The 14,766-nt window shown below is 37.4% G+C and overlaps 1 protein-coding gene across 1 annotated transcript in view; it reads right to left on the reverse strand.

Annotated features, from left to right (window-relative positions):
- SLC22A16 (solute carrier family 22 member 16) overlaps nucleotides 1-14,766 on the reverse strand; it is a 34,052-nt gene that overhangs the window by 5,039 nt on the left and 14,247 nt on the right. The window contains exons 2-7 of the mRNA XM_064707881.1: nucleotides 11,243-11,719; nucleotides 8,572-8,689; nucleotides 6,110-6,659; nucleotides 4,109-4,236; nucleotides 3,606-3,715; nucleotides 3,004-3,103 (exon numbers count right to left, since the gene is read on the reverse strand). Coding sequence (XP_064563951.1) covers nucleotides 3,004-3,103; nucleotides 3,606-3,715; nucleotides 4,109-4,236; nucleotides 6,110-6,659; nucleotides 8,572-8,689; nucleotides 11,243-11,719 — 1,483 coding nt within the window. The remainder of the gene's footprint in view (nucleotides 1-3,003; nucleotides 3,104-3,605; nucleotides 3,716-4,108; nucleotides 4,237-6,109; nucleotides 6,660-8,571; nucleotides 8,690-11,242; nucleotides 11,720-14,766) is intronic.

Below are 14,766 nucleotides of genomic sequence, written 5' to 3' on the forward strand. Positions count from 1 at the left end.
TCAGTACATTTCCCTTCTCCCTGACCCTCAAACCCTTTTCCAGTATTTCCTACAACAGACAGAGTATAAAACAATCAAGTCACAGTGTATTAATTCAACGACATCTACCTTTTCAAGGGCAGTAGCCACAGTTATCAATGAAGGAACTCACATTTGGTAAATGCAACTCTTTTGCAGTCTTGGCACACTTCTTCATAAGCATCTGACATAATTTAACCCTCACTACAAAGGTATGCATTTTGCATGTATGTATTTACTATTTTAAATACATAATTCAGTATCAGAAAATGTTCTCCTGGTATAGTCAAATGCTTATGTTTACAAATAAAGTGTATTTGTGTTATTGTAGAAGGTATTTAAGTATGTTGAAGTTAATTTGACAGGCATACGTGGTTAAATGCATTGTGTTTTCAGGGTGTTAATTTGAAATCTGATTTCTTGCTTAGTCAAACTCTTAAGAGTGTCCCCCAACATTTCAGTACAATCAGTAGGTTCTAACAGATACCATAGAAACCTTCAGAAAATATGTACCATTATTTTTCTTATGTCCTCTTCCCTTTCTGGACCAGCATTTATAATTCTGCAGTGGTCTGAGACTAGGACTTGATATATATACTCCAGAAGAAAAGATAATTCGAATTAAATATCCCTACAAAACAATACCTTTACTTCTGAACACAAATTATTATTATAGTTTGCTATTTATGTTTATATTCACATCTGATGCCTCTGAACCAATCTAGAATGTGATCTTATTGACAAAGTTCTTACTTCAACAAAAAAAGGTTATATTTCGACATGAAAAACCAGTAGTATTTGACTGAGGGTTTGTAATCATTTATTAACACCAGTGTGGGCTTTTTAAATTTCTAATTTATGTTTTTTTCTGAGAGAAAAATCAACCCTGTTAAAGAGCTATTGCAACATAACTCTTAACACCTGAGAAACAGAAATAGGTTATATAAGGAGTAGTTGTTTTACTGCACATTTTCTATAAAGTTGTCACATGAAAAACATATTTGGCAAGTTATTAAATTTATAGACTTATTGAAGATTTATAGCCACTCAAGATGCTTGCAGTACTCACAGGTGGCATAACTGTGCATGAGGCAGAGTGCCAAACAAACAGCAGTAGTAACTGTTCAACAGTGTGTGTGTTTGCAATAGATCAGGGTGATGTGGATCAGTTTACTTACAAATGTAATCCATTTGATTTCACTTCCATTCCAAAACACTTACTTGACCTGAGATTTGGCACGCTATGCTCTAACTCAAGACAAGCCTATTTAAAAAATTGACAAATGCTCCATAACAGGAGCTAATAATGGAAACGTTCACTGTGAACTACTACTCAACTCTACAAAAACTCTGTATAACTTTTGTACCCTGAGAGTGGTTCATAGCTGAAATAATTCCTGTGCTTATACTGCCATTTGCACTGCTCTCCAAAACATTTGAGCAGTTCCCCATCTGTGGTTTGACTGCAGCACTTCTGCACAGATAAATCTTATTTCAGAGTAAAGGCAAAATGCTGACAAGAGGAAAAAAGAAATGTTTTCCCATGACCACTCTGCTGTGCAAATGTTTCTTTGTCTTTTCTGGGATCATATATTGGTGGAGAAATTGTTAAGAAAGAAAACATTTTTAGGAACTTGAATAAATAAATTAATTTGTGGTCTCCTTCATCTTCTTAGTTTTCATCAAAAACAACCAAAAGTAATTAATTTAAGTAATGAAATGAGCTCACAAGAATTCTCTGAAACAATCTATAATTAAAGATTTTTTAGTTGCCAAATCAAATGCCCTTGTTTAGGAAACTCCAATATGGTGGATAAAATTTGACTATGAATCCAGGTTAAAGACACATCCCATTACACTTTCACTTTCTGACATGTATACTCTACATATAACAGCAGTGCCCTAGTCACAGTGAATTCTAAGGGGTTTTTGAGAGAATTTAAACTATTCTAAATCATTAATAAACATTTCTTTACTTAAAAATTTAATACAAATTTTGGAATTCCATCTGGTTTTACATATATAAGCATCATTTATCTTTCAGGAGAAAAAAAGGATTGAATTGCTGCAGGATTTCTAAGCAGCAAATGCTTCATAACAGAAATGCAATGAAGAAATGTGATTCATGTGTGAGCAGGGAACACATAAAATATTTTGTAGTAGTGGTTTTACTACATAATGCCCAAAGTCCACAAAGGAATGATCCCACCTCTCTTTTCTGGGGCAACTGGTGGTAAAAGACAAAACCTAATGGTAACCTGACCTGCTTCTGGTGCTTGTCAAAGTCATCATGAAGCGGATCAATTTACCATTTCTTTATCTTTTTCTATCTCATGAATTGTTTTGTTCAGTTCTGGTGAAAAACACAGAACAAGAGCTTTGGGACAGGTGAGGTGAACAAATACAGTAAGCACAACACCTTCTTGATCTTTTGGGAGGCTGTTCCAAAGATGCAATGGAGCATCTTTGGGAGCAAAGATGCTCCCAAAGAAGCCATGGAAAATGTTAAGGCATAATGTAAGAAAATCCAGCTACCTGTGGTTACTTCAGGAGTGGAAGAACTATGCCTTTGAAAAAAAGTTAAAGTACATCAGGAGCATGGTCAAAAGCTACTGGGCCTGCAAAAAAGTCTGGACTACGACACTTCCTAAATGCTACATGATAAGTGCAAAATATTTTTATCAATTTTATGCTAGGATTCAGAGCATAAATATTTTTCTTCTTCTATTATAAAAACTTTTCTGAATATTTCAGCGATTCAAAGTCTCTCTTTTGCTTCAGCAGCATATTTTTAATAATATGAGGCTACTAGAATTGGGACTTGAAAATTTCAAACTAGAATGGTTTACTCAATTTTCTTTTTGAAATAAATGTTCAGCTTTACTTTCTTTGTCACGTGAAAAACATACTTAGTAAGTTACAAAGAGAAAAAAAGTGACACATACACCTTTTCAAAAAACATTCACCATTGAAATAAATACCTACAAGTGGCATGAAAATCCAGACACTTCTCAGATAAACACAGAAAGGAGCAACCACACTTCCTACACGGCACATCATGCTTCCACTTCCAACAGCAAGTGATCTACATGGAAAAGAATTTGAGTAAGAATTCTGGCAGTTAAAGGAAACAATTAGAAATGCACAGACACTTAAAACATCAGTAAGATTTGTGTCTTTAAGCAATTATACTAAGAAGCTGTTGCTATGCCAATGTAAATTTATATTGTAGTGAAATGCAGCTGCTTCTGTAATTAAGATTAAAAATATAATTATCATTCAGCACAGATCATGGGATTAATAACCAGGATTTATAAGAAAGGCATAAAACATGTTTAAGAAAGTACTGAGTATTCTTCTAGTTCCCCAGTAGAACCTACCAATGCACATGGAATGCAAAATAAATAAAAACCATGGTACAACCAAACTCCAGACAGCTCTGAGGCAGCTGAGGAACTCATACCATCCCAAGTCTTTCAGATCACCCCCACTGATGCCAAGAGCTGCTGGATCTTGTGTAGAACAACAAATTAATGAATGAAAATTAATTAATTAATGAAAAATACATAACTGGCCAAAGTTCTTACCTTACTATTGTTGGGTACAGTTCTGCTGTGTAGAGATATATAAGGCCAAATGCCACACCTATGGAAAATTTTCCAGCCATATTTGCTAAGATAATTAATATATTGAAATCCTAATGAAAGAGAGCACAAATAAATATATCACCAGAAAATTACACCCTTCCAAACATAATTTACGTTCTTCAAAAGTTGTGACACTTCTTTAAACAATAAGCAATACTCATTGCTTGCTTTTTAAAAATTGCTCAATAAGTTACTAGTTTCCACATCACTTTTTACCAGTCCTGGTTCACTGAAGCCCTGGGAGCATTTTATGTGTGACTCCAGCAATGACATTGAAACTTGTACTGAAAATACAGAAATCTATCTTAGACTGGCAGCTGCAACTTAAAACCAGCCTTTAATTAACTATTCTGTGATTTAGAAAGAGCAGCTGCATCTACTGACTTAAGAGCCTTTAAAATCAATTTCTGCTATAGGAACACTTCCAAGCATACATGACTAACCTGAGGTATGAACATAATTAAAACACAGATCAGTGCACTTAAAATAAGGAACGGAATGAGTGTGTTTCTCCTTCCCAGTTTGTCCATCGCAACGCAAGCAATGATATAGCAAGGCAACTCCACAGCACCTGTCAGTATGAAATTATCTCAGTTTAAGTCATGATTGCACATATTCATCTCATAACTGTAACTTCCTCTTTATGGGGAATTTATCTGATCCAGGGGCTAGTAACACAAGTAATATCTAAAGATAACCAGTGTGTTGGGCTAGTTCATTTGGTTACAGAAAGTGTGACAGAAGGCAGAGAACAGCCTAAAATACGGAAGTGGGAGTGGAGAAGGACAAGGGAAACAGGTTTCACAGCACAGAGCAGCTCCAGTTCTCTTTGGGGTGGAAAATTACAGAAAAGAGCAAGGCCACAGTTCTGTTTCTATGACACTGACACTTCTGTCTGAAAGCTCTACATTTGCTGCTCTTCTCCTTCGGGCATTTTCACATTAACAGCTCAAGTGTGCCCACAGGGAATATTGCTAGTGTCACTCAGACACACCTCTCAGGATTTTGCAGCTTCCACCTGGACAGGAAACAGTAGCCACACCAGAATCAGTTCAAAACCATCTCAAAGTAAAAGGCAAGAAAGGTCTGTCCACATCCAGTTTTCTGAGTAAGCCCCACTAATACAGAGTGCAGTTCCAGCTTTCTCCCTTCTCCCTGAAAAAGAGGGCTTACAATAGCCCGCTCTTAATACAGATCATCCTGTCCTAATGTTCCTTTCCAGAGAAAAACTTCTGCTGCTCTAAAGGTCCTGGCATTTGGCTAGACCTGTTTGCACTGTGTAAACATGATTTGCCCCTAGACAAATAATACTGAGCCAAAGCCAGTTTGGACACGTTTTAAGCCAATTTGCTCAGGAAGAATGGTACTATGTCCAATAGAAAACCAAGGAAGAACGTAAGATACAGCCCTGAACAGCCTGGATTCCTTTATTAAGTACATATAGCATGTCAATACACCTGTAATATCAGGAAACAGTATTTTGGGGTTGTGTTGGAAAAAGCAGGTTGTAATTATTCAGGGTCTGTTAGTCTGCTAAAATATTTTTAGAAGAGGTGGGTACAGTGAACTCCACAATAGCAGTTTAGTTATCTGTGCAATACCAGCACCCACTCTTCAACACATCAGTCTAACAATACACTGTAATACAGGGCAAAACAAACTGGAATAATGAGAGCCCCAGTCCTTCTGTGAGCCTGTGTACACCATCAGTCACATTCACTTCACTGAGAGTACTCAGCTGCACAAAGCAAAGCACATGATTTAATTCTTCACTGGCTCAGAGCTGCAAGTCTGATCTAGAGTCTTCTGAAGTCAGTGGAATATTTTTACTGATGTTAACAAACTTTGGATCAAGCCCTGAATGCACTTTAGCTGCCTTTGTAAACAACTTACATGCCAGAGAAAGATTACAGCCAGAATGATAAAATTAAAAGAGTATTACCACTTAATTAAAAAGACACTTCTGAGAAAAAGAAAATGACTCTTCCTTCTGACGATTATGACTATGTTTTCTACACAGACAAACTCAATATATCATGACTGTAAGTGATAAAAGGAATATTTTTTCTCCCATTTTCCTAGTTTGTGCCTTTAACAGAGCTGTGTGAATTTTGTATTGCTTGTCTGCTTCCCCTGGTGTTTGTGTGGATTTGCTATAAGCTTCCAAGGCAAAGAGAAGACAAGCCAGAATATGGTTTTACAATCAGAAAGACAGAGAAGAATTCTGTGCACCCACAAATTCTAATTTTTTTTTTCTCAGATACAGTGGAATTTGGAGTGAATGATACTGTGTTAGTCAATTTTATGAAAAGTTAGCAAGAAACTTTTCAAACAAGGTTCACAATTGAATGAACAAAGTAAAAAATTGGCTGTCAAATCTATAGACATTTTTAAATGTTTGTTCCAGTTCTGTCATTAACAGAATAAGGTACAAGAATATTTACCTATGAGAAAGAGATTTAAATATTCATTGCCTCCTAGACTGACAGAACTGAGGGAGAAGACGTAGTACCCCAAGCTCCCAGTGAACCAGATCAGCCAGACTGTGATGGTCCTTCTTGCAATTTGCCAGTTACAAAACAGGTCTAAGATGTTGTGCTTCTTTGCTGAGGATGTATCATCATCACCCGTTCTGCCACTGGCCACATCGTCTTGTTGGACTGAGCACAGTTCAGAAACTTTGCAGGGAGTGCTGACTTTATTCCATCTTGCCATTGTATCAATCACTTTCTGTGCATCTTCATATCTTTCCTCTGACAGCAGCCAAAAGGGTGTTTCTGGGAGCATCCAGCAGCACAAGACAAAGGGAAGAGTTGCTATGGATAGAAATATCTGATAGACCCACCAGGTCCGAACCAAAAATCCCACGAGTGCCACAATCATAATTCCCATAGCAAAAAAAGCATGGACATGCATAGAAGCCCAGGTTCGTGCTTTAATGCCAACAAATTCAGTCACATAAACAAAAGCCACAACCAGATAGCCACTTGAAACCTGGGAGGATGGGAGAGAGAAAAGAAAAAAACAAAACAAAAAACATAGTGAGGTTTGTTTCTCCTCTCCCTGTGCACCAGCAGTAAAAACCAAAGACCTAACAATGTTCTACATCTGTGTATGCTAAATTGTCACCGCTCTGGCCTGTCTCACACTGACAGAAAAAAGGCAACCATGAAAATGAGTCAGCTGGAGAAAAAATGCACTCAAACCTTCTGACTGCGTGGACACTATTTAAAAATGTGATGTGAACTAGGATGCTTCTCTGTAGTGAGGGACAGCCAGCCAGAGACACCTGTGAAGAAACTTAATTTGCTGATGTCATTAAGCCCTTCTCCTCCAAAAATCAGGTCCCTTAATGACATCACAAACTGGATGCTTGGGAAAGAGAGGTCCCCTGAAGTAGTTGTCACTTCTGAAAATCTTGATCTCGGCTTTTAAGCAGAACATTAATACCCTGCATGTCAGAAAACTGCACATTTACGAACAATTACCTTCCACACCCTTGTAAAATATCTCATTAAATCAAAGTTTTTGCAATATTGGAAGAGAGTCTCATATACATACACAATTACAGGTTTTCATATGGCATCAAGTGAATGCAATTCCTGGCATGTTCTGCATAATAGTATTTCTTCATTGAATATATATATATATTATTGAATATATATATTTCAATTTCTCAAATATCTCAACATCAAATTCCTGGTATCTTAAAACATTGCAAAACACAGCTAGACAATATAGACTAGAAAATATTTCAGTATATTGTTTTGATTAATTGTTTTTCCCATTAACAATATTCCAGTTACCAGTCTCCAATTCTGAACCCACTGATAGGAAAGCTGCACTGACTGCAGTGGCACAGGGCTAGAGTTTAGGAGTGCACCTTGCAAATCAGTCCCGGTGGCCAGAGAAAACCTACAGCATCAGCCTGGTCAGAGCCGTCTGCATTTCTAAACTACCACAGGACCTGGCATCAAGAGCCAAGGGAGTCAGCAGAGGGACTCCTGTAGATCTCACTGTTTAAGGCTGACATGATGCAGTTTTTCCTGCTAGGAAATTCAGGCAAAGGGAGCTCCAGGTACAAGATCCTGTCTTGACTAAGGCACTGTCAGCAAAACAAAATAAATGATGGGAATATTTTTAAATATCTAACCCATGTTCAGTAAGTTAGACGATTTTTTTTTCTGATGGCATTCTAATTTCTTTATGCATTATGTAGTGAAAAGCTCAAGAATGTACTTTGGGCTGTAAAATAGTTATTTAAAATTAGTTATTATGTATAAATATTGAGTATGTGTCAGATATTGGATGTATACCACACACAGATAAAATTGTGTGTGTGGGTCTGCATAAACACATATACTGAAATACCTTTAAGTACATCTAGTACTAAGTACCTTTAAAACATCTAGGTGTTAAACATATCTGCCTATGCATTTTATATTCCAGATACAGCTTAAAAGATCAAAGAGATGCATGGAAGAGAAAATGTGCATCTCTCCTCCATCACTCAAAATGGTAGAGATAAAAATAATACTTATTATAGATTTGCTAGTTTAAGCAAAAAAAATATTCAATTTCTAACAATAAGGAGAAATGCAACAGCAGCTGCAATGCAGAATCCAGAGTTTGCTGCTCACACTTGGTATTTAATTACCAGTCCAGCAGAGGTTGGGATGGAGGAAGTAGCAAACACTGCTTCATACAGACGCTTTCTATTAATTCAAAGAGGAAAACTGCTGTGGTCCAAGAACATTCAGACTCTCCCTGCTCTGCTGAAATAAGTGCAACAGACGGGGCTTTAGAATAATGAAGTTGGAGAGGAAATAATAACAAAAGGGAGGTTTTCCTGAGAAGGGGTAAGAAATGGCACGGAGAAGGGCCAAGGGTGAAGGTCCTTTCTTACCATGGCGAGGAGAAAGCGCACAATCACAAAACTGTAGTAGTCAAAGGTGAAGGCCACCGCGATGCCAAACACAAACTGACCAGCACTTGTGAACCATATAACACGCTGTCTTCCCAGCCTGCAAATCACAGCAGTAATGAAATCATCCATAGCCACAAACATTCTATTAAAATACACCTGCAGCTCCAGAGAGCCTAGACAGAAGTTACTAACTCACCACAGAAATTCTGGTTTAGTTACCTGTATTAATTTGTCGGCAATTTCAGCTTCTAAGAAAAAGGATGAATGGAACTTCCATTCCACAATTCTTGGCTGGAAGCAATGTGCATTGAGCATTACATATGTGCACCTCCAGTTTTAACTTCTACATAATTGATTGGCAATTTTACTCCTATTTATGAGGACATAAATCAATTTTTCAGCTATTTTATATTAAGTAGCATCGTGTTAATAATTTCTGACAAAAGTTGGCTGGGATACCATGCCATCTTTTGTCAAAGTAACAACCAATTTTAATAGTAATGAAAGGTTTCTGTAACATACCTTTGTCCAGTTCTTTAAAACTGAATTCTCTAATAAATGACAATCACACAGCTCCCCATAATTTTCTGATTTCTGACAGCACATATGCATGCATATAAAACCACAGAAATCTAGGAAGAAAGTAAACTAATGGCAAAAAATCATGTCAAACACTAGCTGCAGCAGTAGGTAAGACTCCACTGGGAATTCACTACATTCTATCTACAAATGCTCTGTAACACAAACTGCGTGGAATTGTTTTTCTTCCCCGACAATAATTGCTTGGTCTCTTATTACCTCTTCCATTGCAAACAGCTTTTTACAAATGGGGATATTACTTTTAGACAGAGAGTTTGAGGAGTTTTGGACTGGGATTTTTTATGTGAGTATTTCGTACTCCAGTAAAATTCCTCCTGGTTTTTTTTCCCAGTCTTGACCTGAAGTCATGATTTGGTCTTTGATCCCCGCCAGGAAAGATCCCAGTAACTCTTAGCTATCAGAGCTCTTCTATTGAGAAATCTGTTAATTGGTAATGGGAGGGATACACAAGCTTATTTCCCATGAGCCAGGATGTGTCAGAAAATAATAACTTGCAGCTGTAAATTCTGCAGCTGTAAATCTGCAACTCAGAATGTGTGTATTATCTTAACTGGTTGTCCATGGGTTGAATTAATGGAAATGAGAACAATACAATCCTAACCTTATAAATCATGTCCAAGTATTAATTAATAAAGTTATGAATAATTTAAAGAAACTCAAAACAGATGTTAGTATTATATTCTGGTTTTGTATTAAATACAATTTTGCAAAGCCTGGGATTGGGAAGCAGATTGATTCCATGTGTTCTAAAAGCCAAATTAAAAAGTTCATCATTGTTTTGGCATTCCCATGTTGTGACTGTCACACTGTAGTGCTGTGCTAATGACGGAAAATCAGAAAACAACACTCCTGATCTCCTTGTCCTGCTTACAGTCTTAGACGTGGGATGAAACATCACTCTCCACCCAGCAGAACTGTCAGTCAACAAGCTCCTTTACAGAAAGACATAAATAACTGTAAACCAGCCTTCGAAGCAAAGCACAGGCACAAAAAGCGCCCAAGACAAAGCTAAGTTCAACATAACTTGGATATTTGATTCTCATATGGCCAGACAGGCATGGCTGGGTGCTCTCTGAGGCAGGAATATGCCTGTTTGTGTTGAGAGAGGAAACCAAGTGAGGCAGGAGAGCACAGATGTACACCCCAAGGCTCACTGTTGCTTCTGAGTCCAGCTCTGATGCTGGATTTCAGTGCACGGGCTGAGATAACACCCAGGGAGGAACTGTTGGACAGGAATGGGCCTTGGAACTGTGAGCAAGAGTCCCTCCAGGACTGATGCTCCTCGTGCTCAAACAGAACTTTGTTCATGCTGTAAATGAGTGAAGCTACAGCACAGCTCACCCACACCCATTTTTCCTCTTATGTTCACAAGCTTTCAAGAGATTGAAGTCTAAGCTAATTTTTCAGGGAAAACCTACAACTGGACAACGAGCAAAAATAGTATATGGGTGCTTATTTTATGAAGGGGGCTTGATTAAACCCTCATAGCCTTTGCATCAGCTCCATTGAGCTGTATTCATGACACAGGTTAGGAAAGGTGATTTTCAAATACATGATATTTAATCTTCTAATAGCCCTTCAGCTGTTTGTCATACTACAAAAAAAAAAAAAAAAAAAAAATTGCATTTCCATGAGGAACCTCTTCTCATGAAAAATGACGTGAAAATCTATTCCCAGGTTTTAACATTGCTATTACAATGAGCTATTGCTATTCCTGCCAAAATAAATAACCAACCAAACAAATAAATAAAAATATAAAGACAAATACTAGCTGCACAGGGCAGTTTCAGGGATCAAGGTCTGGAACAATGGATGAGAAAGTATGAAAAAGTTTTAAAAGTAAATTATTTGAGAATATATTTTAAAATTAGGACTTGTTACAGGAAAAAGAAACCAAGTTAAACAGATCTGTGAACAAAGCAACATCCAAACCTCCTGGATGTTGCATATGTAGTTGTGAATATACAATGAATAGAAACAACAAAACCAGGTAGATACACATGAAGTTACTGTAGTCTGAAGCTACAGTTTTCAGAGGATGGCACTTTACCTGTCAGCAATGTCACCAAAAATCACTGCTCCAATCAGGACTCCAAGCATGAAGGTAGGCTGGATTAATTTTGCAAGCCATTCTCGGTCACAGACCAGATCCCACTGTGTAACAACAGTGCTCTTCCACTTTGTATCATCATAGAGAAATCCATCAGAACAAGGAAATACAGACTTGTTGCCTTTGTATTCGTACGCCAGATCCAAAGTGACTTCTCGTTTGGACCTGCTGCATTGATCAAGTTCCCAAATTTCTCCATTTTCCAGCTGGACTACAATGTAGTTTTCTGTTGATGTCCATAGTGTCCAGATGTCCTCTATACTTGATGCAGAGGAGTTGTGGAACAGAACACTACTCACATTTCCAGGGAACCCACACACAAAGTTAGGAGTAACAGCCATGAACACAGATGCTAAGTAATGGATACCACATGACATAGCTTGAAAGACAGATGCAAAATACACACATGCTTGAAATCTGTCAAGGGAAAGAAAACATATTACTGAGGAAAAGCCCTCTATACATGAAGAAAATATTCAGTGTAATTGTTTGGGTAGATCAGTAAATGGAGATATCATTAACGTGTCAAGTGTTTTGTTGTGTGGTGCTGCTTCAATATTAGCTAAGCTCTGCAAGAGACCAAAGATGAGAAAAAGATCCATAATTTGGCATCTATTGTTAAGAAATGAGTGCTGCTCTTAGTCATGTGTTCAGTAATACAGAGAAGACAATTTAAAATGAAACAGTTTGGACCTTAAGCACTTAGTTTGAAGGAGCCTTCCACCCTCCAAATCTCTGCAGCACATCCCCTTAAAATAAGGCCTCAGATTACTTGGATGCTTAGAAAAACCAAAATGTTGCAACCTCAGGTTCTTAGGAGTAGCGATATGTGCATCAAATAAAACAAACCAAACACATTAAGACCCTCATTCCACCTACTTGTATCTCTACAGCTGAATTCCATCTATTTTCCATCTCTCTTTATTGCAGCCAAAAGACAAAGAGAGAATACATGTAGACACACGTAGAAGATGGAATCTGAACAATGTGAAATGTTTTGTAGCAAAACAGAGCTCTGAACTGGGTTGGGTTTCGGCTTAAACAGGGTGTGCAGTTATCCATTAAAGATTGTATCATAAAGCAAACCTAGTGAAAGAATGTTTTATGCCTAGCCTGAATTTGGGTATTTTAACAGCTTTTAAAGCTTGCTTGAGATGCATGTAAATCTTAGTAAAAAAACTGCACATGTTCAGAATTTCAAAAGACTTGCATTGAACTCTAGTGTCACTGTATGCAAATTCTAGACATTTTCTGATAATTTAAGCATAAGGAGTAATTTTCTCAATTAAATATTTAAATTATGCATCTAATTAATACAACATCTGTTCAGAAAAAAAAAAAAAGCTTTTGTTCTCCTCCCTTTTTTATTTCCTGAAGGCCAATGAATTGCAATAATTTGAAGAAGTGTTCAATGAGCTTCTATACACACATTCTTTCTGCAGGACACAGCAGGCCTTAGCAGCATGAAACAAAAAGCAGGGGGTTTTTTTAACATGATCAGAGGCTATCTCTGCTGAAGTTATAGGAAATAATGTCTAAAACCAAATGCCTTGAAACATCTTTTGGGAAAATTCAGAGCAATTCCAATCGCTGTAAACAATGCAGATTCTAGATACGCCTTCTCCAAAATGTATCTAATCTAGCCATGAATTCCCACAATACAGATCTCAACAGTAGATACGCTAGGACTTTTAAATCTATCATCAAAATTTCTACATAATTTTGAAACTATCTATAAGCAAAGTACTGAAGCAGAATTTACTGGCTACATTGTCTTAATACCCAATTAACATTTCCAATAAAATAGTTCTCTTGTAAAGCACACCTCCATTCACCATCCTCATTCTCCTCTGCCTTTTATCTTGATTCTTATTTCTTTCCTTGGTGATGTAAAAGCCTATCCTGTCCATCCAATGGCATTTGACATTGCTGTTGTTCTGCTGCAGTGCTTTTTATCCCCCTTTGTCTTGACTAACAGCTCTATTGACTTTTCTACAGCAGCCTGAGGAGTGAGTTCAATTGCTAAAGCCACCGTGGCAGCTCAAAATCTGGCTCCACATCCCTCTGGAGGATGCTGCAAGGCAATCCTCACACAGGTGCTGTGCTGCTCCTTCCCAAACAAAACTGAAAGATATGGTCAGGAGAAACTGAACATAACCACAGCAACCCTTCAAGCCCATCAATTTTCTCTCAAGAGAACAGCTTCTTGGGGATTAAGTAGCTAGCCATAGGTCAAAGCAAGGCTGAAACAGCTCTGAAAGGTGTTTGAGCTATCCTGGACCACAAAAAAAGCAAAGGTTATTTTGAAATGTGACCCTTGGGACCCTATTGATGCAGACAAATATGGTCAACAATGTTTTTCAGTTCCTCTTCTCCAGTTTCATTTTAAACTGTTCCCATCAAAAGACACAAACCCATTTTAAAAATAGCAGAGCACGACCAAATTCAACAACCTGGGCTACTGTTGCAGTATGCAGAACGCTAGAAAGAGATAATAGTAAATTAAACCCCTAGAAGCTGTCACTTACATCTTCTACTAGCTAGTAAAAAGTGGCATACTTGGAATCAGTATTTGCAATTTCTGTCATTATGCATTGGAAAATTGCAGTGTCAAATAATCCACTTGGTATTTCTGAGAGAGAGGGAGAATGAAATAATTTCAAACTCTCATACACACCTCTTGAGTTTCCTAATCAGTTCTGGCAATACAAGAAATATCAGGATCATCATTTATCTTCATCTCAGTAAGAGTGGGTAGGAAAGATAAATTTATGCCATTTTTTTGTTGGAAAGGCTTAAGGGAGATAACAACTTTTAAGGATAGAGTCTGAGAAGATGGCATGAAACCATCCACTACACAAATTTTTACAAATTCAAAGCCCAACAGTATCACTAGGGCTATGAGCAGGTCTAGTTAATCTCTGCTCTCACTACTCACTTGAGAGTTTTATCTTATCTCTTCCTGAACATTTCTTGTGATCATACTTCAATGACCATTTTGACAGACTGCTCCACTGTCAAATCTTTCTGCAAGAAAGTTTCTCATTAAATCTAATATCTATGTCCCCTTTTCAAACATAAGACTATTATTAGCTTATAAAACACCCTGGTACAACTTGAATAAATCTTCCTTTTCTTTTATCACTTCATTGTACAGAATTCTCAGTTCTCCTCCTCCTCCTGTTACTGCTGACAACCATACAAACTACAGTCTGTACGCTTTCCTCTTCTTTGTGCCCCTTCTTTCTTTCCACCTCTGTAAAAAGCAATAAAGGATTCATTTTAAAGAAATACCTGTCATACAATATTTCACCCATCTTTCAAGGGTTTAACTTACAATTAGATATAGCTTATTCTTGTAAAAACATCCTTCCATTTCCCATGTTATGAAAATCTTACTCAGTTTCAACAAAGAAATCCACTTTGTAGCACCATTATTTTTCTTACCTAATTTGCAGCATCAA

The sequence above is a fragment of the Zonotrichia leucophrys genome, chromosome 3 (assembly GCF_028769735.1).
Source record: "Zonotrichia leucophrys gambelii isolate GWCS_2022_RI chromosome 3, RI_Zleu_2.0, whole genome shotgun sequence".
NCBI lineage: Eukaryota > Metazoa > Chordata > Aves > Passeriformes > Passerellidae > Zonotrichia > Zonotrichia leucophrys.